Source organism: Linepithema humile, chromosome 8 (genome assembly GCF_040581485.1).
Source record: "Linepithema humile isolate Giens D197 chromosome 8, Lhum_UNIL_v1.0, whole genome shotgun sequence".
In the NCBI taxonomy this organism is placed as follows: domain Eukaryota; kingdom Metazoa; phylum Arthropoda; class Insecta; order Hymenoptera; family Formicidae; genus Linepithema; species Linepithema humile.
In genome coordinates, this window is record NC_090135.1 from 6,390,572 (window position 1) to 6,418,257 (window position 27,686).

At 35.2% G+C, this 27,686-nt stretch overlaps 1 protein-coding gene across 3 annotated transcripts; it reads right to left on the reverse strand.

Moving 5' to 3' along the window:
* Positions 1 to 3,166: 3,166 nt before the first annotated feature.
* Positions 3,167 to 27,317, reverse strand: LOC137001466 (cytochrome P450 4C1-like). Of its 3 annotated transcripts, XM_067360367.1 has the most exons (13): positions 27,170 to 27,307; positions 26,825 to 27,076; positions 26,215 to 26,324; positions 24,797 to 24,890; positions 15,710 to 15,895; positions 13,421 to 13,514; positions 13,096 to 13,198; positions 12,846 to 12,945; positions 11,975 to 12,081; positions 11,269 to 11,337; positions 10,751 to 10,919; positions 9,462 to 9,641; positions 9,046 to 9,399 (listed from the first exon to the last, which is right to left on the reverse strand). In XM_067360367.1, exons 2-13 carry the CDS (start codon positions 26,979 to 26,981, stop codon positions 9,215 to 9,217), a joined length of 1,554 nt encoding a protein of 517 aa, XP_067216468.1. In that variant the 5' UTR covers positions 26,982 to 27,076; positions 27,170 to 27,307; the 3' UTR covers positions 9,046 to 9,214. The 3 variants fall into 3 exon arrangements, with proteins under 3 accessions (XP_067216470.1, XP_067216468.1, XP_067216469.1); XM_067360369.1 differs by lacking the exons at positions 9,046 to 9,399; positions 9,462 to 9,641 and adding an exon at positions 3,167 to 4,056 and having other exon boundaries at positions 27,170 to 27,317; XM_067360368.1 differs by lacking the exon at positions 15,710 to 15,895 and having other exon boundaries at positions 27,170 to 27,310.
* Between the last annotated feature and the right edge of the window lie 369 nt (positions 27,318 to 27,686).

The window sequence follows — 27,686 nt, forward strand, 5'->3', positions numbered from 1 at the left end:
ATTGTTTATATTAATATTGTGGCTGTAAAACATACATGACATTTTCAGAATATAGATCTCTTGTCATTTGCTCATTGGCTACTTCTCTGCATTCTTTATTACCAAAAATACATGCCCATTTTACGGGCTTCCTCTCTTAAACATACAGTAAAATCGCTTTTGTATGGTTCTGCAACGTATCCTACTTTGTACAGAACTCCACTCAATATTTCTTCCATTTTTTTCTACAAATTGATAATATAAATTTAAACCTATTGTAATTTATAAAAGATATGAATGTATATTTATACATGTATCAATTAATTTTAACTTTCTTTACATACAACAAAGCAATTCCAAACAGCCTGATTTTCTTGAAATATTATATCTTTGAGCGATATCTAAAACAATTTTTCCTTTTGCAAAATTTTGTTTGCAAGTTAGTTTTTGAATTATAATTGAAAATAATTCGCTACTCGCACTCACACGCACTGTGATTGTATTATGTTACTCTTATGATATTTTACAATTGGATTGAAAAAAGTGTAAAAATGATTAGCGTGTGAAAATTTGCTTGCAAGCATGAATGACACGCACACTTGACAGTATGCGAGTGCGTGTGTCAGAAACATTAGGGTATGTAAGATTAAAAAAGTAAAAAAGATACGAAGATAAAACATAATAAATTTAATGTTTTATATTTAACTGTTTGTTGTAAATTAACTATAATCCAATCATTTTCATCTAACTTTTTCGATATTATTAACAATCTTTGTGGTGATAGCCAAAAGGAATTATTGTGATATCTTGAACGTTTATACTTGATTTTGTCGTATATGTCACGAATGTTGGAAGATGTTTTCTATTCTTGTCAATAAAACTAAAAATGAGATATTCGAATTATGTCATGCCAGTGTAATGATTTAGTGTGATGTACAGTACAGGATAATAATGTTTTTTCTTCATCCAAACATATGTATATACATATAAATTCTTTTATAATAAATACGCTTGAATTATCTAAATACATATGTAAAACAATTTACATAATATTCCATAAATCATTTGTTTAATTATATCTGTAAAATGAAAATTTTCTGTAAGAATATACACCATGCGAATTTTTAGCAAAAATTTTTTGTTTGCTGAATACAAAATTATTATTTAGTACATTAAAATATGAATTTATCGATTTGTATAATTATATTATTATATATTTGTATAACCAGTAAATAATAATATTAATAAAATTGTACATAAAAGGTATGTAGAATATATCTTTCGGATTTAGAAAATCTTTTTTTATCTAGTCTTATATTTGGATAAATTAAACTTATTTTTTGGAATAAATCAATTTTGATCAATTTTATTGTTTTCTTTACGATACAGTTGAAGGATTTTATAATAGTAAACATAAAACTGACTTATTCAACTGTGACGAGTTATTGATATATAAATTAATGTAAATTAACATACATAAATTGAACTTTAAAAACAATTAAATTGTATCTATTTAGTTTTTTATAAATGCCTTTTATAATTGAGACACCAAAAGAAAATGGCTTTACTATATTTACTATATTAGCAATATTAAACAATTTTTTAAATTATTTAACAATTTATTGCAAAACTTTTTCTATTTCTAACACGTTCTATAATTTTTAATAGATACGTCGGTTTTGGGACACAACTTTTTCGAACAGAATTTTTGTGGGCTTTAGAAAAACGTTAATTTATTAAAGGTCAGAAATAATATATTAAAAATATAATACCATTTGATAAAGTGCAGTGTCTAGTATATAAATTTTTATTTTAAGTTTTTAACTAATTGTAAGAGATTATTTCTAAAAACAAAATGGTATGTTGGTTTTGATAATTTTCCTTAAAAAATCAATGTTATGTTGTTTACAGTTTTATAGATTTAAGATAACTCGTTAGGTTTAAAGCAGTTTATATTTATCCTTTTAAATTTTAAAATTTTAAATACGTTATTTTTTTCAATATTTTTATTATGAATTGATATGAATTAAATTGTGATATATGACAGAAACTTTTAACAGATATGATAGCAATTATTAAAAATTTATAATTAAGAAATTAGTTTCTTGCATCTAAAATTTTTTTCGTCTAAATAATAATTGTATTGTTTTTACAAAACGTAAACACTATTATTATAAAACATTATTATTATTTACATTAAAACTCAATTACTTATATTCAATTAAATAACCCTCTCTTTTTTCATTGTTGTGTATTGCACAAATTAGTATATTTTGTTATTTCTTTCTGTCTCAAATTATTACATTCCTCTTACAAAGCATAGCGGAGTGCTGCTAATGATTGAGCATTATGTTTTTGAATTCTGCGTTTCAGTATGTCCCATAAATGCTCTATAGGATTCATATCAAGACTCATGGCAGGCCACACCATTCGTTCAATGTTTATTTCATTAAAAAAATTGGTCACTATTCGTGCGACATGTGGTAAATATAAATTGACGATTATAATATTTTCAAAGTAAAGAGTAAAATTAATTCTTAGTGTTTGAAAATAAGGAAAATTTTAATTTAAAAAATGTAAAAACTACAGCAATTAAAAATGTACAATGCAAGTTGTAAGTAACATTTAAATTTATTTGGATTAATTGTAATTTAACGCATTTGTAATTACTAAATAACATAATTTAAACCGGCGTTTTGCAAAAAATACATGAAATAATTATACACGAAATAATTTCCCCAACTCGTAATATCACTCTTATTCTTTCAAATGCTTCATATAATTTGATCAGCTTGACACCATGAATCAAATTAGAAGTTTTTCTTGTTTTTCTTGTTTAAATATTTGCATGATTTTTGCGTGTCTCGATACTCGAATATGCTAATAGAAATGTGAAAAAGATGTGATTCATCATATTTTAGTGTAATATGAGAAAGTTTTGTTTGCACATTTTGACAAAAATAGAGAACATTTTTTAGACGCTAAAAATTTAACAATATTCAAATAACTGTAACTCGATAAATAATAATCGTAGACCAAAAATCAGAAAAGTATTTTAAAGTTTAAAATTTGTACTTTTATGTGCTACAGGCTATTTTTTGAAAATATCTTATTCCAAAAAAAATAATCTAAAAAACACATTGTTTTGTTCTTTGAAATTACGTATTTTTAGCACTCTGCAACAATATTAAATTATCCGATTTTTTTATTTTTAAAGATAATGATATAATTAAACATTAAAAAACTATCAAATTTAACATTTGTTTCATCTATTTACAATATAAATATATAAAAAAATTATTTTTTTACTATTGTTACGCTCGTCTCGTTATCATTCTAACGCGCATTACCAAGTGCTGAACACACGCTAGCTTTTTATATTTGAGTTCAAACAGGCACAGACATTTGTTGTGTGTCGAAAGACCACAACGTAATAATTATAGGTTAATTAGGCAATAACAATAATAAACATTTAGAAGGCCATTAATCGAGGCCACTTCTCGAGAATCCTGTGACAAAAGTTATTTAATTATTAAACAATTAGGCGCTGACGCGAGCACTCGTTCTTAGAAGCCCGAGTGTCACTTGCGTCTAAAGTAGGTTAAACAGATCAGCATTTTGGTAACACAATGGATCGATATAGTTCAAGTCTCATTGTGTTCCGAATACTGATCCGTATAAATTAAGGCGGCACACAAGGCGCCGCGGGTTTTTATCAGCAAAGTTCCGGACGAAGCACGACACGTCGCGTACACGCGTAACCACGGTAGTACGGTCGCCGAATAAGTGAGGTGACAAGTGTAATAAGAAGATACCAAATAAAAGCTATTCTATATATTCAGAAGTGCCTAATTATTCTACACTCTCCGAGCCAAAGCCCCCTTGGCCAGCACGGCGAATCCCGAATCTATACGCAGCGCCTACCGCCACCAAAGTAGGCGCAACAAATTGGTGGCAGCGGTGGGATTCGCCATCTTTACCGTTTACCTGGATGTTCTGAATACCCTGATGACCTGGGCACGGCTGCAGCTGGACCAAGAAGCCTAACTCGAAAAGTTAGAAGCGCAGGCGCCAGAGCTAAAAACAACGCAAAACGAAAGTTAAAGTGTTGAAACTGGTGACCAAGAAAGTGACAAGGCCGAAGCAACCCGCAGCAGCAAGCAGCAGAGGGACAGCGTGAGCCTAGCAGAACGCCGCAGGAGCTGAATCAGCGCAACCTGAGCAGAGCGGCCTTATCGCAGAGACGAACCGCGACCTGCCTCAACAGCCGACAGCCGGACGCAGAGGACAGCCCGACGCAACGGCACGAGCAGCGATTCAACATGCGAGCGATAATAATTCTGTAAGTTACTGACAAAAAATTGTACACTAAAAGTTAAGCGGCGTTAATGTCCGAGGAACGCGATAACCCCAACGTGCAACTTAATCGATCCTGGCTATTCAGCAGCCAGGGCCAACGAGCGATAAGCGCACTTATAAACCCGAGTCAGGGAACACAGCGTGCGACACGCGGAAATCGCGAACTCGAAACACAGAGTTCTAGTACCGAAAACGCGAGCGAGAATCCGGAAGTCCACGAGAATATAGAAGTAAATCGACACTACTCTTTCGGGGAAATAGATACTAGTCTAATACCCGAAAGCGAGGATAGGGAAACGCGTCGAAACAGACAAATAGGCAGTAGAACACCGAGTCGCGCGTCAGCAAATAGCGAGTCCGAACTGACCTCATACGATAGCAGTATATTCGATCCGCGCGAGATAAGATACCGGAGCACGATGGCCCAAGCACCGCGCAACATAACTGCCAGCGCGATAGACGAGGATATAGAATCGTTACGCGAACAACTAAGTAACGAGGGCGAAGAGACCGTAATAGAGGCTGGAACGCATAGAAATCGCGAAACTGAGCAGATGGAAATAATGGTCGAATTTATGAGCGACATGCGAGTTCAACTACAAGGGATACAGGAACACTTCCACACGCAAATACTACGCTTACAAGAGCAGTTCGTCGATCTACAAGAACAGCAACGCGACATAAGAAACACGATCCGACCAGTCGCGTTCGGGCCTGATAATAGGGCACAGGTTTCACCACGACGTGTAACAGAGACGAACGTGACATACGGACGTGGCCCATCCGATATACGAAGTAGGTCCCTACCCGCGACCAGCTACATGCAATTAAAAGAGGCGCGGAGTATAATACCGGAAATTGACGGTACCTCGCAGCACAAAATTCAAGAATTTTTAAGCGCAAGCACATATGCAATGGAAAGCATAAATCCTACAGAAGAGTCACAGTTACTCAAGGCCATATTGTGCACTAAGCTAAAGGGAAAGGTCATGCTCGATTTCCAGACGCGAAACATACAAACGTTCACGGAACTGAAGCAAGAACTCGAGGTATGCTATACGACCCGTAAAAGCATTGCTCACCTGCAGTTAGAGTTTAACACACTCAAGCAAAAGCGCGCTCAAGCATATGGCCTGCGAGTGGATCAGCTCGCAATGAAACTCTATGAGTCAACGATTGAAGGCAAGGGACACACCGTGGCCGAAAAGAACACGATTAAGGGAACAATACAAGGCCAGGCCCTGCAAAATTTTCAATTAGGATTGCAGGAGGACATAAAAATAATAGTCCGATCGCGGAACTACAGCAATCTGCAAGAGGCGATAGCAGTGGCTGCCTCAGAAGAAAAAATGAGAGGCCCAAACGCAATGAATAAGCCTAATTACAAAGCGGTAGGTACCACGCGAGAAAAACCACCGCAATGTGCAAAATGTGGCAAATGGGCCCACCACGGACGCGAATGCCGCACAAGTCGCTTCGCTAACCGATTCAACTTACCCAAGGCGGACGGACAAAGAGTAAACGTTCTTGAAAAATATTGCAAGCATTGCAAAAAGACAGGACACTTGCGCGACGAGTGTTGGCTGCTAAACGGCCGACCCGAAAAGGGGGCCAACTCAAACGATAATGTACGCCCAAGAGCCATTAAATACACTAAAAGTGATAAGGGCAAGGGCGACGATAGCGACAACGAGAGCGAGGTCACTGCCAAGAGAACAGCTCGACCAGCAAAAACTCTACAAGTCGCACATACTGATAAAATAGCGCAAACAAACACGGATTTGGATCTAATTAAAATCCCTGTTAAAGAAACAAAAGGAGAAATATCTACCATGCTAGTGGATACCGGCGCTACATTAACATTAATAAAGTTAAAACATCTGAAGGGAGAAACGCTAATCTATGACGAAAAAATTACATTAATTGGCGCCACCGGAAGAAAAACGGAAACTTTGGGGATAATTGAAGCCAATATACCCATGCGCAACAAGCGCATAAGACACAAGATACATATAGTGGGAGATGATTTCCCCATAACACATGAAGGAATTCTGGGCGCAGATTTTTTGAAACGGCATGTGACGCATTGGGAGTACCCCACTAAGCGACTAACCATAGGAGAAACTACATTCAAGCTGTTTCCTTATAAGAAAATAACATTGGCACCACGAAGTGAAACAGTCGTGCAAGCCACGACAAGCGAAAACGCTCTAGGAGTCGTGCACGTATTGGAGACACGACCAGGGGTGATCATCGGCGGTTGTTTAGTAAACGCCAGTGACTATAGCTGTCCCGTAAGCGTAATAAACACCACCGACGAAGAGATCGAAATACAAGCCCCACACGTCAATATTGAGCCCATAGAAAATAAGGTGGAAGCACAAATCTTAATCACCGGAAAATGCGAAGAGGAGGATACAGTACCTTTATCGCGTATTGGAAAAATAAAGAAGTCAATAAGGACCGAGCATATGAATTGCGAAGAAGAGAAAAGCAAATTCGCGAATCTGTTAGAATTAATAAAGAAAGATGAAGTTAGATTAGCTGCACTAATAGACAGATTAAACAGTATCTATAAGGATTCATCAAATAGAAAGCGCGGACTGATTAACGGAATAGGTTCGCTAGCTAAATCGTTATTCGGCACTATGGACGCCGACGATGAAAAACAAATAAACGAACAACTGATGCTAATACAAAGTAACCAGAAGACGCTTACGCACGTAACGCATAACCAATTAAAAGTATTAAATACTACAATAGCGCATATCAGTGATTTAGAAGAAACCATCGAACAGAATAACGAAAGATTATACGATCTAGATAAGCGTATCTACAGCGGCACATTGTTAATTATCAAAAGCGAAGAAATAAACGAATATTATACTATTATTAATAAAATGTTAACCGATTTACAACGTGACGTACAGAACGTATATGACTACTTGTCCTACGCTACACACGGAATTATACACCCTAGGTTAGTTCCGGTAGAGCAAATTTTTAGCGAATTGCGAGCGATAACGCCACACTTGCCTCAAGGGACGCACTTCCCCTTTGCCCTCGAAAATAGTGGATGGCCGTTACTAGAGAAATTGACCACTGTTAACGCATATTATGCGAACGACACTGTGTACACTATATTAAGATTTCCACTTGTATCTTATCCTAAATATAAGTTAATAAAGATAATTCCTCTACCTGTCCATAACCATGGCGAACTATTTACCTTTACGGAAATAAACCAACATGTAATTGCCGTTAATCTGGAATTACCCTCCTATGTAACCATGACGGTAGAAAATTTAAGTAAGTGTGTAAAAATCGTAAATCAGTATATTTGTAAACCAGACAGTCCAGTATATTCTATAAATCCGAGAGCACTCTGTGAAGTACAGTTGTACGCGGGACTAGCGAAAGAAAATGCGTGCGACGTTAGATATATTAAATCTAACCAAACGATTTGGATAGCTCTAAGCAAAGAAAATTCATGGCTGTATTCGACTAATAAAGAACAGGAAATAATTATACAGTGCAAAAATAAAAGGGATATGCGAATCAAAATCGAACGCACCGGTAGAATTACATTAGTAAATAATTGTAAAATAATTACGACGGACATGACCATCAGGACTTTAACGTCAACAAGTGACACTAGCATTCAAGCCTTTTTGCCGAAATTTAATTTAACTCTAATAAAAGAGACGGTCATAAATAAGCCAGAGGAGGCAATCAGACCAATAAAATTAAAGAAAATCATCCAGAGCCCTAAGGAACTCATGGATTTAGGAAGAGAAATAAAAGAAATTAACAAGGAATTAGAAGAAAGTAATGTTGTGCAATTCAAAAAACCAATATTTATTTATCCTATGGTCACTAGTTCTGTAGCCATCGTAGTTATTGTGTTAACCCTATTAATAGGAATGGTAATTGTTCTAGCGAAAAGAAAAAGGGAAACTCGAGAACTCTCGCAACCCCGGAATGCGTAAAATTGTAAATCATTATAACATGCACTACTCAGGCTACTACTGAGACAACTGCACTAAACAAACGAAAACTTCGTACCTCCGTTTTCTTCTTTTAACGGGGGAGGGATGTTGTGTGTCGAAAGACCACAACGTAATAATTATAGGTTAATTAGGCAATAACAATAATAAACATTTAGAAGGCCATTAATCGAGGCCACTTCTCGAGAATCCTGTGACAAAAGTTATTTAATTATTAAACAATTAGGCGCTGACGCGAGCACTCGTTCTTAGAAGCCCGAGTGTCACTTGCGTCTAAAGTAGGTTAAACAGATCAGCATTTTGGTAACACAATGGATCGATATAGTTCAAGTCTCATTGTGTTCCGAATACTGATCCGTATAAATTAAGGCGGCACACAAGGCGCCGCGGGTTTTTATCAGCAAAGTTCCGGACGAAGCACGACACGTCGCGTACACGCGTAACCACGGTAGTACGGTCGCCGAATAAGTGAGGTGACAAGTGTAATAAGAAGATACCAAATAAAAGCTATTCTATACATATTCAGAAGTACCTAATTATTCTACACTCTCCGAGCCAAAGCCCCCTTGGCCAGCACGGCGAATCCCGAATCTATACGCAGCGCCTACCGCCACCAAAGTAGGCGCAACACATTATTCAGCGTGGATTAATCATATATTTATTCTTGGTTTGAATTTATAATAATGTACAACTTATCAAATCAAGAAAAGTTTTCAAGCTATAATTGTGAAAAAACAAGTAACACATTATATTAAATACAATGATTTTAAATGATTTTATTATTTATAACAATAAATGTATATAACACATAAGAACTATATTAATAATTCTATTAGTGCAACAAATTATTTGTTTACTTTTTTAACTATTTAATTAGCTTTAAATGGCTGCATTTGTTCGATTGGAATAAATTTTACACGAATTGGATCTGCAACACGAGTTACTAAATCTAGCCGGAATTGAAGATCTTTCAAATAATCAATGGGTTCCAAGTAAAAGTTATGCACCAAAGTAGCTATTATAGCCTTTAACTCCAACATGGCGAATCGCTGACCTATTAATATCCATAAAAATATTAGAAATAAATTATTAAGAAATTAATATTTTAAACATTACCTATACAATTTCTTGCTCCTGCGCTAAAAGGTAAATAAGAAAAAGAATGACGATTTTGAATATTTTCTGGTAAAAATCGGTCTGGATCAAAAACATCTGGATTTGGCCAAAAATCGGAATTTCTATGAATGAATTTAATGGGAATATGTAATATCGTTCCAGAAGGCACAATATATGATTCTGAAACAATCACGAAACAAAGTATAATTTTTTAGTTTAATTAAAGAAAGATGTTTAGATTGTAAAGTAAACATTTCTATATAAATTATTTTTTTTAATAGAAGTTTTTTTAGAATGCAATAAATTACTAATTTTTTGAAATAATATTTTTGTTAGAAACAAAATAATATTAAATCACAAATTAATATTAAGTCACAAACGATTTGTCAGTGTAAAAATATCTTTTTTAATAGTTATATAGCGCACATAACTTTTTATAGCTCGATCGTGGAAGTTATGCAACTATTTGATCTTAAAGGTTTAAATCTTGAATTGTGTGGGTCTGAAAGTGTTTAAATTAGAATGGAAGTTAATCTCCCAATTCCGGTTGCAGGGGTGGAGTGGGGGTTAACATTAAATTTTTTAATGGGAATCCTTATACAAAATTACATTTTCAGATTCTATGAAAGAAAATATCATTCCGAAACATTTTTTTGTCAAATATTTTTTGAAAAATTATTCTTTGAAAAAATATGACAATTTAACGTTTCGACTTATAGCTACTTGAATTGTGTAGCTATCCAAATTAATAAAGTATTTCTGACATTTAATAGCATTTCAAGAGGATAAGCGACGCATGCGCTAGTGCCTTAGTGACTCCTGAAATGCTATTAAATATTAGAAATACTTTATTAACTCGGATAAATAAATATTTACAAGACCATAGTAAACATTTTGAATTTAATAAATTAAATAAGACAGATTAGAGTATTGATTTTATGTGACTATTTCCGAGCGCTTCAAGTAGCTATAAGTCGAAATTCAAACTGTCATATTTTTTCAAAGAAATATATGACAAAAAAATGTTTTGGATAAACTGAGTTGTTGTCTTTCATAGAATCTCAAAGTGTAATTTTGTATAGAGATTCCCATTTAAAATTTTAAAGTTAATCTCCGCCCCACCTACGCAATCGGGATTGAGAGACTAATTTCCATTCCAGTTTGAAGACCATTTAGACCCATACAAATCAAGACTTTCAATATTGATCACACAGTTTTCGAGATACCCAAATGTAAAAAGTTATGTAGATCATTTTGTATACAAAAAATATTTTTTGTTAATTACTCACGTATCTTTAAATCTTCGGACGCAACTCGCATTATGTTAGGAAGGCTAGGATACAGTCTCAACGATTCTTTCAAACATCTTTCCAAATATGGCATATTGTTTATTGCTGTCATAGTAAGTTTTCCATTGTTCTCTAGCATCACTGCACTAACTTCTTTTCTGACACGATCCTAAATTATTCAACAAATTTTTACATGTTTTATTTGGTTTGCATTTGTGTCATTAAATTATATTATATGCGCCACACACATAATATAAAACATATATCCTTTTATATTTAAATACATAAATATATAAATATATAATTTTATTTTATTACAAATTAAAGCAGAATACTTATGCATATATTTATTTATTACACTAATAATCTTGATTATTATAATCACTATTATCTTAACTCTGATATTGTCAGAGAAAACACAAATAATATTAAATTTAATTAATTAAACATTTAATTAATACAATTAATGAAGTATTTACTGTGTATGTTCGAAAATAAATAATTTATGTATAATATACCTGAATATTCTTATGTTCAGCCAATAATAATATCGTGAAGGATATAGATATTGCTGTCGTTTCGTAACCCTGTAATATGAAGAAGTCATTTTATTCATTCTTGTGCGTTATGTACAAACTATAATAAAAAGACTTATCAAATAAAAAATAAATTAAAATAATTTTTATACTGTTAATTGTATAAAGTGCTTTTTTCATATAATTTTCGAACATATTGCGTCCATATGAAACAAATTATTTATTGAACAAATTATTTTATTGAATAGTTTTATTGAATCTAAATGAGCATTTTTATATGAATTAGATTATATGAGAATTTGATTTTATTTGAAGTAATTTGATAATAAATTTTTATTGTTAAAATATATTTGTTATGATATTATTTAATACAGTTCAATCTGGCATTGGGGTCGCTCGTATAAATCATTAATCACTACATTAGGTTTCATTAGGTTTTACTTATAAATGCATATGTACGATGAGAATATAAAAGTGTATTTTACACATGTGTTACGATAAAACGAAATCGATGTGTGAATAAGTATTTAAGCCGACTTCAATGCAAGAGTATAATCTCACTTCTCCTCCGTCACTTATACTGCTGTAGTGAGGACATACATTTTTTTATAAATTATTTATTCCTACTGTTCCATACCGGCTCTAATGCCAGAGTGGACTGTATATGTAAATGATTTCAGATATCTACCCCCAACACGAAGGTATCAACTTCTTCTCTGATGTCTAAATCACTCATCTTATTATTGCGGGACGCCGCTATCAAAAGATCCAACATAGCTAATCGCTTTCTTCTTACTGAAAAAGATTACATTACTTTGGTTTAATATATGTTGAATTAATTTATTGAATTGATCAGAAAGTTCCTTCGAATTTTTCACAAAAATAAATGCAAAATTTAAAAAATTTTTGGATTAACCCAATATACAGGGTGTTTCATAATGTCCGTGCCAACGCTGGTGTGCGGATAGAGTGCGGTAAACTGAATAGAAAAGTCCTTTACCATTTTGCAATTTTCGCAATAATAATTGACATATTAATTAAAAAAAATTGGTGAATAATCACGCGTTGCGCGCAGCTAGACCATGAGCTGTACACTCTAGACGTGACAGTAACAAGGATCACACGGCAACGAAAATAATAATGCATGCGAGAGCAGGAGTAACGCTAAAAAAAAATAAAATATAAAATTTGGTGTACTATTATATTCATACACGTACGCACGCATGCAATATATATATATATATATATATATATATATATATATATATATATATATATATATAATTTTCACATTTTATATACAGGTAGCGCATATGTAAACGCATGCAAGTACACATATTTATACTTTTGTATACACGGAAAAAATTTTATATTAGAAATTATTATGTACGGTAGTAGCCGCGGACTATGAAGGAATTATAAAAACTTTTACTATGTTTTTCATATGTAAAACATAGTAAAAATTTTTGGTACGCGGCTTCATGGTCTGCGGTTAATGTCGCACATAGTAATTTTTGATATAAAATTTTCTCCATATACATGTGTCTGTAAGTTCATACTTCCTATTATTTCTTCATCATCGTTTACTGAATTATTTTCAAATTGCTTCAAATATTGCCCATTAGTGCTTTTGTGATATTGTTTTCTTTCCGCAATAATCTAAAAAAAAAGAATATAAATTTGTTCATCATTTATACTGTTATGCTACTGGCATATAAATTAGATTGTTTTAATTTTATTAAGATACTATTATAACTTTATTTACACAAAAATTCTGCACAATTTAAATAACGCGTGATTCTCACTCACTTTCTCGGTGAATCCATGCAATATTTTTAAATTCTTTGCTTGCCTTTTACCCATTGGCGAAAGTGCAAATATCATATCAAAATAAAACCACGGGCTTATTAATCTATGGATAATTATACTATATTACTTAAGGAAACAATAGCATTACATTTAAAGTCTGCGTGTAAGTTCAAATGATTCTATAAGTTACACGATAACATTTTTATAAAACATTAATCAAACTTTATATTATACTATATTCAAACATCCTCTTAAAATGTCGAATATCTTTAAATGTGTTATTGCAAATAGTTATACATATTGTTAAGTTGCATTGCATACTTACCTAGCTAGGATCAGTTTAGTGATTTCATAAACTGTTTTGCGATATTGTTGTTGAAATGCGCCCATATCTTTCAGAGAAATTCCCATAGCGGTTTCTAAATTGTTTGTTAAAGTTATATAAATACTTATTACGATTTTTATTTCAATCATAATAAATTTTATTTTATATTTATATACTAATAATTATTATCCCAACAATCAACATTTTACACAAGTAAACATTCGATATCCTATATACAGGGAAACACATTTTATAATGTCCGTGCCAACGCTTGTGTACGGATAGAGTGCGGTAAACTGAATAGAAAAGTCCTTTACCGTATTGCAATTTTCGCAATAGTAATTGAGATATTAATTAAAAGGGATTGACGAATAATCGCGCGTTGATCGCGGCTAGATCGTAGGCTGTACGCTCTAGGCGTGACAGCAATGAGAATCGCATGGCAACGAAAAATAACAACGCATATCACTCCTGCTCTCGCTACGTGTTATTTTTCGTTGCCATGCGATCCTCGTTGTTGTCACGTTTAGAGTGTACAGTCCACGATCTAGCTACGCGCAACGCGTGATTATTCGTCAATCCCTGTTAATTAATATCTCAATTACTATTGCAAAAATTGCAAAACGGTAAAGGACTTTTCTATTCAGTTTACCGCACTCTATTCGCACACGAGCGTTGGCACGGACATTATGAAACACCCTGTATACAGAGTGTCCCAAAGTTCGCGGCCCAACCGTCGTGTACAGATAGAGCAGGTCAAACTGAATAAGTAAGTCCTTTACCACTTTGCGAAATTTTCAATAATTAATTAGAAAATAATTAATAAAGATCCGCCAATCCGCGCAAGTATTCCCCGAGCGCCGAGCGCGCGGCGAGTAGGACCCTCTATGTCACGCGCCGCTCGTGTGTAGTGTGCATAGCTAGTCAAGAGAGCGTCCCTCCCACCGCTCTGCCGCGCTTTGTATTATGCTATGCTGGGTGGGTCATACTCGCCGCGCGCTCGGCGCTCGGGGAATACTTGCGCGGATTGGCGGATCTTTATTAATTATTTTCTGATTAATTATTGAAAATTTCGCAAAGTGGTAAAGGACTTACTTATTCAGTTTGACCCGCTCTATCTGTACACGACGGTTGGGCCGCGAACTTTGGGACACCCTGTATACATAAAATATCCATAATGTGAAAAAAATGTACTGTATATATTATGTACATACATATGATATACGCTGATGTAAATACATTTGTGGATATACATATAAGATATAAGATATCTTATAGATATACATAGAATGTATATTCGAACGAGATCGCTGCCTGTATATACATAGAATATACTTTGTGTACATTCCATGTATATACATGTAACGTACATACATACGATATACGCTGATGTAGGTACATTTATGGATATATGTACATAGGATATCGTATGGATATACATAGAATTAGTCATTAGTTTGTTTGCTTACCGCTATGTGCGCATTATGCGCTATCTATCTCGTATTTAAGTTTTAATCATCAGAATTATATAAAACTTGCAAAAGGCGGGTAATAATATTGAAGATGTAATAACTTTTTCTATTAGTTTAATATCTGAATCCCAACACAGGAAATTTAGATAAACTGATTGTTCAAAAATGGGGTAGATAAATATCCGAATAAATGAAAATTGTTTATTACCCAGTAAACATTCAATATCCTATATACATGGAATATCCATAATGTGAAAAAAAACTGTATATACTATGTACATACATAGAATGTACCTCATGTACATGCCACGAATGTGTATTGCACATCCTCGGAATATACCCCATGTATACATATACCACGAATGTACATTGCGTATCTTTGGAATATACTTATGTATGTACTGTGGACATCCTATGCACATACATGTGGTAATTATTTTATATACATAGGATATGCACTTTATATACTTTTCACTTTCTTTGTATATACATAGAATATACAATATACATATATGTATATACATACATAGGACGTACATAGAATGTCCTAATGTTTATTGGGATATAATTTAAGATAATCTGTCAATTAAAAGTTACAATCTAACACATTATAGTGTAAAGAAAATTTATCAATGCTCAAAGATTAAGTATAATTAATACAAAATTGTAATATATTATAATAATATATTATGTTTTATATTTATTATAATTGATTAATTATTATACATTGTATAATTTCAAAATTTTAATTATAATCAAAGTTTAATCAATTAAATCTACGTCAAAAGAAATTTTTTGTAAATATATACTGACGTACCACATATTACATTCAACGTATGATGACTAGTAAAGAAGATTAAATCATTAACAGTCGATCCTTCAATATCTTTCAAACATTGCGTCATATAATTGCCTTCCTCAATGAAAATATCAACAAATTGTTTCAACATATTAAAATGAAATGCTGGCGTTAGCATTTTTCTTCTTTCATGCCATTTCGTTCCTGTAATTGTGTTGTGGGTCCAGAGAACCACAACCAATTTTTAATTAATAAAATAGTATAAGAATATATATTACATAATATCATATAAGAACGCTGATGATTTAGTGCGTTTCCGGCTCGTACGAGTTACCGGAGAATCTTGCAGCGTAAATCGAAACCTAATTCGTTCCGAACGTAAGAACGCTGACAAACTACTAGAAATCCGTCAGCACGTTCGATCGAAAGCCCTTCAAAACTGCAATCAATTGCAGTTTCGCGATTATAAAATCGCCGTTGCAAGACCACGACGGCGGATCGAAAATTAACAACCAAACGGGACGGACGTATGTCCGTCGGGACACGAATCAAGAAGATCGCGAATCGTAATAAATAGCTAACGAATAAGTGTGACCTGAGGTTCCGTGAAAACTAAGCTAAGATAAAGATTCCTGAAACGGAACTTAGTTAATTGTTAAAAGGGGAAACTTGTAAAAATCAAGCAACCAAGAAATATATAGAAACTACGTTTTATTTGAAGGACGACATATAGAAATTATTCTCCGGATTCCCGGCCTAACCCAATCCCTCGGCAGATTCCGAACCCGTGCCCTCACCAAGGGGCACAACAATAGTAATAGAAATAAGATAACATCCTCTTTTATTGCAGTAACACTCTAAATTACTAATATTTGTCGTAATACCTGCCTTATAAATTAAGTAATTAAAATTTATATTTTAGGTAAAAAATTTGACTATTTTATGTTGAAATTCGCGGGTTCCGCTACCTCATACGATCCGTGTTTTGTCAATCGCGTTGTCCCCTCTATATATTTATCTTAGTTCGTGAGTGACGCTCTCTCTTGTTTTTGCGTCTCTCGATAGAGTCAGTCTCTGTATAATAATAAACGTGTGTGCAATCACTATTCTTGAATCGTTTACTCTTATGCCCTCCCTTCGCTTACCTGCTCACAGGTTATGGGCCCAGGCCGGATCGGCATAAGTATCGGAAGAACGTAACGGATAGTGAGGTTCAGTGATTCACGTGTATCTCGAGAAAACGAACAATATACATTGCAGTGCTCAGCAAGATGTCCGCGTCAGGCTTTGCTCGTATCGAAACCCTCCAAAGAGACAACTACGATACATGGAAGTTACAAATGAAAGCAGTGCTCATGAAAAACGATGCATGGGAATATGTAAGCGGCGAGTGCGAAAAACCAACGCTGGAAGCCGGCAACGAGGCATCGGAAGAAGCAGTCAAAATGTGGATAAAGAACGACAGTAAAGCAATATCCGACATAATATTGTCAATAAAGCCATCAGAATTGAAACAAATCAAAGGATGTGCAACGTCTCGCGAAATATGGATGAAGCTAGAAGATACGTATCAGTCTAAAGGACCAGCCCGGAAGGCCACGCTTCTGAAGCAGCTCACGCTTCAACACATGGAAGAAGGTGACGATGTGCAAGAACATGTCCGTAAGTTTCATGATACCGTCGACAAATTGGCTGAAATGAACATAGATATCAATCCGGAATTACTCGCGATTATGCTATTGTACAGTTTGCGACGACTTTTCCGTCGGGCAGAAGTGCACCCGCCGGTAAGCGTGTCAAACCTCGTTGCTCTATTTTATAGATCTTAATAATTATTGCAAAACTTATAGTTGGGCGCCAGGCGCGGATTAACGCGCCACACGAACAAATTACGTTAGAGTCAATATTTCTCTTTAAAGAGCAACGGCGATAAGCGCGACTAGCCCACTCTACAAATGGCAGAGGGGCGAGGTTCTTTAGAGATGCTAACCCGGTTTGGAGAGAGGAGTCTGAAATAAACGGTTATTAAGAACACACTAATCAGTAACAAATAACATTTAATTATAAATTAGATTAAGTGAGATTGACGCCGGGTGATGGGCGTCTTAACAATCCCGCGAAGTGGAGACATTTTTTATCTCAGTGAGAGGCGTTATGGTTTCACTGTTCAACTCGCGGAAATCCGCGTACTTCCGTCTCACGCGGTATAATATTCGGCGTACAAATTCAGTAACTTTCATTCGGTGCGGTTGTTACAATTAGCTCTACTTCAATCTTTCTCCATAACGGTTAGCCTACAATACAAACTCTATCTCAGTATTATTCTTACGGTTCTGAATGTAAACGCTCGACCGAAGGCCGAGGCGAGAGATACGCGATAGGCTAACTCCAAAAATTCTAACACTCGGTACAGCAATACACAAATAGACGCGAAATTATCATTCATGAACGAGAGACATTAATTAACGCAAAACGACTGTCGGCTCGGCAGCCCCGAGGGGGATAGCATGGTGAAATCTTATTCTATAGAAGCGGTAGTCAGCGGGGCCCGGCCTAAATCTAACCTCGCAACATATCGCGAGACATTTCGATACTCTTAATACACTTTCACGAAAACCAGGCGGGTTCTTATTTCCGCGAGGCTCGGGCCGCCTACTGATACCGCTCTTACCGCGAAGTCGAAGTGGTGGCCTTACAAATCGCTGGTACGCCCGTGGTAGTCCTCGAGGTTCCGCCCAGGTTGCCGACTCGCCGAACAGTGACGACAGCGAGGCTCGCTGGACAGCGGTGACATTCCGCGCATCGTCCTGCGCATGTAGATCCTCGCTATCGATTAGCGATTCTTGATCCTTCGATGTTTACTAGATCTCGATGCTCGCGTCGCTCCTCGATACTTCGGCCCTCGGCGACGCTTCTCCGAGGTGACCCCAGTCTCTCTCTTAGGGCAGCTGCCGTTAACGCCCCTCGCGGCCTTTTCCGTTTACGGATCCGAACCTTCTCTGAATCGGCCGGGAACTGATCAGGTTCCGACCTGATTCTGTTTTGGCTCGTTACGACAGCTCCTTTTTCGGGTACTCCACTCCGGGTCTTCGGCGTGTGAGAGCGCGCTTCCCTCTCGGGCGTCATCTCTCTCGGTGCGTCCACCGGCCTCGATATGCTCCAAATCTGCAATTGTATCTACGGTAGCGACTTTGTCTGGAATCTAATTGTTTACTCAAGGATATTTTACTTGACCTTGTTCCGGATCTGTCTACACGCCGTCCGAGCCTCCGTCGTCCTGTCTGCTGAGTCCCTCGCAGGTCCCACGAAGGCTGCTCCACTTTAATCACAATATGGGAGTTTGGCCACTCACCCCGACTCGCATAATTCGTTACAACGCAAAATCTACAATCTCAAAAAGAGAATTAAGAGGGAGAGGTCGTCGCCCCCCGCGGTGGGGTTTCCGACCTCAAATTTCCCTCCTCGATCGGGCTTTCTCGCCCTTGTGACGGACCTTAAAAATGTCACGTCACAAGTTTACCGCCATCTTTTGAGAATTTTCGATGCGCCATCGAATCGCGTGACGAGCTGCCGTCACCGGAAGTACTACGCATAAAAATCGTGGAAGAAAGTGACGCTCGAAAAAATGACACGCGCGGCGCTGTTCAGAACGCCATGTTTGTGAAGAAAAGAGGTAAACCGAACAGAGATAAAGCTAGAAAACCAAAATCAGAAAACAAGAAAGAGTTCAAGTTTCGCTGCCACAAATGCAAAGAAAAAGGACACAAATCCATAGATTGCAAGAAGAAAGAAGAGTCCCAACCGTCTGCGAAGAGCACCGAAGATATACTCCTATGCGCTGTAGAAACGTTCGCGAGTGCGCAAGAAGCGTTTCGCGTGGAAAGCAACGTGCGCGGTACGAAATGGTGTCTCGATAGCGGCGCGACGTCACACTTGTGCGGACAATTGCACGAATTCGCGGAAGTTGACGAACTAAAACGCGGCAATTTAAATCTTGCAAATCATGCATCGACGGAAATTACGGCAATGGGAAAGGTCTCATTTGTGACAAGTGTCGGCGGAGACAAGAAAAACGTGAGTCTGAGTAACGTGCTTTGCGTACCCGATCTTCGCGAAAACTTATTGTCAGTAGCTAAAATTACGGATAAGAATCTCGAAGTCATTTTTAAAAGGGATCGTGCAGTCGTAGTTGATCGCAATGGAAACGTGATATTACGCGCTAATCGAATAGGAAACTTATATTACTTGTCGGAACATGAACAAACCAAGTGCAATAGAATATCAGCTGATACGCCGGGTGCTTCGAATCTTTTAGACGTGTGGCATCGCAGGCTCGGACATTTAAACGTGAAGGATTTAACGAATGGTGAGCGCAGTAACGCAATGCGAGGATTGAATCTCAAAAAATGCGAAAGCAAATTAGAGTGCGAAGTTTGTCTTCGAGGGAAGATGACCAGAACACCATTCTCGACAACTTTAGAAAACCGAACGAAAGAGCTCCTGGAGATAATTCACTCCGACCTATGCGGTCCTATGTGCACAGAATCCAAAGGTGGCGCAAAGTACTTTGTCACTTTCATAGATGATCATTCGAGGTGGTGCGAAGTACGGTTTCTTCGAAACAAGAGCGACGTATTCAACGTATTCAAAGAATTCAAGGCATTGGTCGAAAACAAGACTGGAAGAAAGATTAAGTTTCTACAATCTGACAACGGTAGAGAATATTTGAGCAAAGAGTTCGAAGATTTCCTGAAGAAGACCGGAATTCAGCGAAGGCTCTCTATTGCATACAATCCCGAGCAGAATGGCACAGCCGAGCGGAAGAATAGGACGCTTCTAGAAATGACTCGCTGCCTACTCATACAATCGGGCCTTCCTCCGTCATTTTGGGCCGAAGCAGTATCTACGGCGTGTTACATCCGAAATCGGTGTCTCACCAAGGCTCTCAACGGTCGAACCCCATTTGAACTGTGGACTGGAGAAACTCCCGATGTAAGTTACTTTAAGGAATTCGGCTGTAATTTATTTTGTTTAAATAGAGTTTCAGGTAAGGGGAAGTTCGAGGATCGATCCAGAAGGGGCATCTTCCTAGGATACGCGGCAGACTCAAAGGGATATCGTGTGTGGCTTCCTAAGGAAAAGAAGATCGAAATTACTAGGGATGTAAGATTCTTGCAGAATCGCGAAAACTTACCTATTACCGTCTTCAAGGACTTCACCACGGAGAACCTCCCAATTGAACAAAAGTTTGATTCGGACCTACCTGATACCGTTGCTGATAAAGCTGAAATTGAAATCAATCCAATAGGAGGAGATCGAGGCATACTCCTGAATGACGACGTAATCGTTCCTGAACCAGATGACTTAGATGATGATGACCTTGATGCAAATGTTAACGTCACTCCGAGAAGAGGACCGGGCAAACCTAGATTATTACGGACTGGGAAGAGAGGCAGACCCAAGAAGTTATTTTCTGCACCGTGTGAAGAGACGAGGTTTGCCGTCTCTGAATTTACTTACCTCGCGGAAGTACCTATCAAGGAGGCCATATCCGATTCCGACGCTGAGGATTGGTATCGTGCCATGGCAGATGAAACAGCATCCATTCTGAAAAACGATACCTGGAAACTTGTAAAACGGCCAGACGACAGAGAAGTCATAGGCAGTCGCATGGTCCTACGCAACAAGTACAAGCCAGACGGAACACTGGAAAGAAGAAAGGCAAGAATTGTTGCACAAGGATTCGCCCAACGTCCGGGCATTTACTTCAATCAGACGTTTGCTCCTGTCGCTCGTCTGAGCTCAATTCGTCTGCTTGTAGCATTGGCATCTAGTCACGGAATGGTCATGAGACAGTTCGATGTAGCCACAGCCTATTTAAACGGCTCGATCAAAGAGATCTATATGGAACCACCTCCAGGTCTGTCTTCATCTCTGGATTGTATTATCGAGTCAGAAAGCTATAGCAAGGAAATAAGGTCCAAGGCGAAAGCGATGCTGATGGAGTTGAACGACGGGGACCAAGTCTGTCTTCTGAGAAAATCTTTATATGGATTGCGTCAAGCCGGAAGAAATTGGCACGAAAAACTAAACTACGCACTACGTAAGTTCGGCGCTATTCCTTCTAAATCGGATCCTTGTGTGTACTACGTTGGACAAGGGGAAGAATCACTTCTAATCGCTATATACGTGGATGATATCCTGGTCATGGCTCAAGATTCAAACAAAATCATAGAGATCAAGCAGTTTCTCTCTCGAGAATTCGAGATTAGGGATCTTGGAGAACCGAAATGTTGCCTCGGTATCGAATTCACGCGGGATAGTAACAAAATTGTTTTACATCAAAGAGGGTACGTTACGGATATCCTGGAACAATTTGGAATGAACGGTTGCAAACCGGTGAACACCCCTATGGACCCGAACGTTAAACTCTCAGGACTAACGGAAGAACCAAGTGACGATGAGAGGATTTTGTCGTATCGTGAGCTGGTCGGCGCGTTGATGTATCTAGCCGTTACTACTAGACCGGACATCGCTCACGCCGTAAGCTCGTTGAGTCAATTCAATAACGGATACGGACAAAGTCACTGGTCAGCTGCAAAACGCGTCTTGCGTTATCTCAAGGGAACCGCCGACATTGGAATCGTTTACGAACCTATCAAGAAATCGTTGACAGGTTACGTGGACGCTGATTGGGCTGGATGTCCGGTCGATCGACGATCCTATACGGGCTACGCCTTCATGCTGAACGGAATCATCTCCTGGGATTCTAAGAAACAGAGGACGGTAGCATTGTCATCGACGGAAGCGGAGTATATGGGATTGACCGAAGCTGTTAAGGAGTCCTTGTATCTTTGCGAGTTCCTCAAGCAATTAGGATTTGATAAGCTTGCTTCCGCGAAAATCTTTAACGACAACATGGGTGCTTTAAAGCTGGCTGAGAATCCAACGTTTCATGCTAGAAGTAAGCACATCGACCTCAGGCATCATTTCATTCGCGATGCTTTGATTAACAATCTTTTCGAGATTGAATATACTTCCACTGAGGACATGATGGCCGACGTGCTGACTAAGGGCTTATCAGGACCCAAACATAGACGCTGTTTGTATCTAATGGGTTTGGATTCCTGTATGTCTTCTTGTTAAATCACGTCTCGAGGGGAAGTGTTGAAATTCGCGGGTTCCGCTACCTCATACGATCCGTGTTTTGTCAATCGCGTTGTCCCCTTTATATATTTATCTTAGTTCGTGAGTGACGCTCTCTCTTGTTTTTGCGTCTCTCGATAGAGTCAGTCTCTGTATAATAATAAACGTGTGTGCAATCACTATTCTTGAATCGTTTACTCTTATGCCCTCCCTTCGCTTACCTGCTCACATTTTAATTTGACTATTTTAATTTGACTAAAAAGTGACTTTTTTCCATATCATATATCGCACATCCGCAAGAAAAGTCGAAATTTTTTGAATGTTGTTTTATATGCAGATTGTTTTCTAAATACATCGGTCTTCGATCAGAAAAAGTGATAGTTGAATTCAAATACTTTCCGCGTGAGTTGGCTATGTTTAATACTGCCGTAAATAATTAATTTTTAAATTATAGTTAAACCAAACATAGACATGTGAAATTATTTTCCACTTAAAATCAAACTTGTTTCAGACGATTTATAATTTGCGATAGAATTTGAGATAAAAACCAATTTATAATATTATTGTTGGGATTCAGTCTTATTCGTGTGAAAAGGAGTTTAAAAAGAGAATATTACCAAACAGTAAATTTTTCTTTAAACACAGTTTATAAAATCACCAGGGTTGGGAAGTAACGCGTTACTTGTAACGCCGTTACCGTTACAATTACTTTTTTTCGGTAACTGTAACGGTAACGGTGTTACAAATTTTTTTTGTAACGAAAAAAGTAACTTTGTTACATTTTTCGATAACGAGTAACGAATTTAACAGTTACTTTTATCGTTACATTTTTCAAATTTACTCTATATATCTACGAATTTATAGGAAAACTAACAATAAGAAAACTTTTTAATTTATATTTACAGCATCTAAAAATTTTTAAGAAAGCTTGTTTACAACTTATTAAAAATTTTTCTTATTTAAAATATCTTATTATCAAAATTATTACTTTTATTATATATATTATTATATATTATTAAAATTATTACACTTTATATTAATAGCGATATCATTATTAAAATTATATCATTTTTGTTACTTTAATAAAAAATAATGTTTAAAAATTTTTAATGTTTACTGTAAATTTGTAGTGTTTAATTTAATCTTGTATTAGAAAAATTGTGCATAAAGTTTGTATTATATATAAAAAAAGTAACGGAAATTGTAACGATTCGTTACTTTTTGAGTAACGGTAACGGTAACGAGTTTCTTTGTAAAATTGGTAACGAGTAACAATAACAAGTTACTTTTTAGAAAAAAGAACAATAACGGTAACGAGTTGCTTTTATAAGGTAACTTTCCCAACCTTGAAAATCACAATGTGCTTCACGTACATATAATATCTTTTATAACACTGATAAAAGAAAACGAATATAACTAAAGACAACGATTTCTAATTACACGTTATCTATTTGAATCTATCCGTATTAGCACACCTTTTACCGACGGCTTCTGAGCAAGAACTCAGCTCGGCTCAGGTACACAGATACATAATATGCCAACGATCTAAGCGCGTATAAATTCGTAATTGGATAGTGATGTGTGCTTCAAAATTAGCCTTTATGTTTTCGATCTTTTATATCGATTCCTTATCTCGATCCAACAATTATTTATTAATAGGAAACTTTATTATTAACGCAATTCCTTCTTTCCTCTCTTCTGAACAATTTTGTTTGTTTGACTTGTGTTACTTTTTTTGCAAGTGTGCGATATTTTATAAGACAAAGTATATTAATTTAAAAATGACAGTAATTAGTTTTATATTAAGATTAATTTTTAATTTTTTATAATTATGAGTACTTAAATACAAAATTTATATAAATATAAATAAAGAGAAATAAAGAATACAATTTTTATATACTTCCAATTCGAAATTTTTATATATTAGAAATAAGAATTATGTTAGATCTATTACGTTACCTTCACTAGTAAGTAGGCCAGTTCCCAACCAAGAATTCAAAAATGTGTATGCAAACCCTTTTCCAATATGCTCTTTCGAGTTGCTTAATATTGTCTACAAAACATGTAAAAAATTATATTAAATAATTATATTTGAATTAAAAAGTGCAACAATGGATTATAATTTGTGTGTAAATTTGCTACAAGTGTAATTGTTATTACACAGTTATGTCTAAGAAAATGTTAAATAAAGTTAATTATTTTTCGAAGAACTTTTATTTGTATTAAATGGTAAACGCACAATTCCAAATACAAACTATAAATATCGGTATTATTTACCATTTATAAAACTTTAATATAATAATAGGAATCGCGTTACGTTTGTACAATTTATCTTAAATATATTTTTTACGTTTTTCTCGCATGTTGATTTCTTATAAAAATTTTAACGTTAATTTTGAAAACATAGGAGGCCAAATGATTAGTCCGCCGGGACCGAATACTGAGGAAATTATCAGAAGTCCCTAGAAGAATCTAACTTAATTCAACCAAAAGTTTACTCTAGCAAGCGCAAGAAATTAATTTATTAACTACTTTTAAATTATTATTAAACTTTCGATTGATTCTTTTTAGTAATTAATTATTCGTATAATAAATTAAATGACATGTAATAATGTATCTCTAAACTTTATTATTTGAGTTTTTTTTAATGAAAGACTTAACTTTTAGATCATACTGTTACGAGACAACTACCTAAAAATTGCTTCTTTCTTAAGCAATTTTTCGTGATCCCTTAATTATAGGAGTAGTATATACATACATATACATAAATATACAGGGTGAGGAAAAAATACCGGGACCCCGAAATATCTCCAAAAATATAAGTTTTATAAAAAACTGTTTCAAATAAAAGTTGTAAGGTTTAAAAAGATCTATTTACTGATCTTATCAGTTTGATTTTGGGTGGCGTCGTCAAGGTCAGGACAAGGTCACCTTAAATTTTTTAAACGGAACTCCCTATTTTTTACTGCACATTCTTATAATCGATCTCGAGAGCTTTTCAAAACACTATAATAAAATTATTTTTTATTAAGAACCTTTCGCATTTTGAGGATTGAAAGTTACAGTAGAGAGAGAAAGAAGCGCGTTGAGCGCGTTGCCTCATTCTCTTTCTCTCTTACAACTTTTATCTGAAACAGTTTTCTATAACTTATATAACTTATATATTTCGGGATCCTGGTATTTTTTTCTCACCCTGTATATATATATATATATATATATATCTTAATACTCTTTTATCCTTGTTCTTATCTGAACAACAAACACTAACATATACACAAAATATCAAAGAAATAAATAATTAAAAGAAAATAATATTTAATAAAATTTAAGAATTTTTAAATAATGAAAATTTGCTTATCTGTAAATGTCTCTTTTACCTGCACGTCATCAGGATGACTAGCAAAAACACCTGCATGATTGAAAATCCACTGCTTACCAACAGGATGATAAATCTTAAGGTATTTTTCCAGAGTCTTCAATAGCTCTTCTGGAAATTCAAATTTAAAAAAATAGTAACTAATTTTCAATTAATTTGCATAATTATTAAAGAACTACAATCAATTATTTCCATATATGCGCGCCATTAATTGATTATAAAATAAATCTTATCTTGTTTACTGTTATGACTTTTAATACAAGTATTACAGTACAATTATTTGAATTTTTGCGTTATAATTTTTTACTAATGTATACTTAAATAAAGTGAGAATTGAAAATAAAAATATATAATAATCAAAAATAATAAATATCATTACATAAAAAATAAAAGTAAATCTAATTGAATATTATAACTTCTAAAAATACCTAATGTATATATTATTACACTTGATAATTTTATGATTATCGTTATATGTACATGTTATCGACAAAATTTTCTGCAATCAAACCGTCTATATTGTTGATATCTTTGTATCTTACTAAGAAACATTTTTTACACAATACTTATATGCTATTCATTAATCTGTAAATGTACATAATTTTACTTGCCAACTGGACAGGTGCACCAAAAAAGAGCATTGCCGATTATTAAAAGCGGCGGTGGTCCTGGTATTTGATCAATAAGTTTCCAAAATCTTCCATGATGAATAAGATAATGGCACAACAATATGAGAAAGATGCATAATAGCAATAAAGTGATAACCATTTTTATTGAATAAATTACAATTTTGAAAATTTTTCTTTTATTTCTTCTTTGGGTTTTTTAATTGGTTCTGAATGTCAATACGAGTTACGTAATATCTAAAAAAGGTAAGTAATTTAGTACTTTCTTAATATAAAAAAGAACATTTACTAAATTACATAAAAAGTATATTTAAAATTAGATATAGTTACATATTTATAAAAATTTCTAACAAGGGAAGTGCACAAAATATTAATCAGGAATGGATATTATTGTTAAAATATATATAACTATAAATATATATATAACTATATATATATAACTATAAATATTTTTTAACAGTCTCAATGTAGCGATTTTGACACTGTCACTGATATTAAATTTCTGTTGGATGTCAATACAAGACAGTCTCTTATATATAGTATAACAGAGTCGTGCACGGAGCGCACACGGATACGGTTTTCGCTTGTGTGTGCGTCTCTTCTGGTGACCTAGGTGCTAGTAGCGGACTCGAACTGGCATCACTGATGCGTAGCAATTGATACATTAAATAAAAAAAGTTATTGTGAATACATATTGAATATGACGTTATTAGTGTACATAGTGAACAATGCACATTGTGCATATAATTTTTAATGCTGTACATATAATAAGCATATAATTTAATTAATTTTTTCCTTATATACTGACATATTTAATGTATGATAATGTATGCAGATTATTTATATT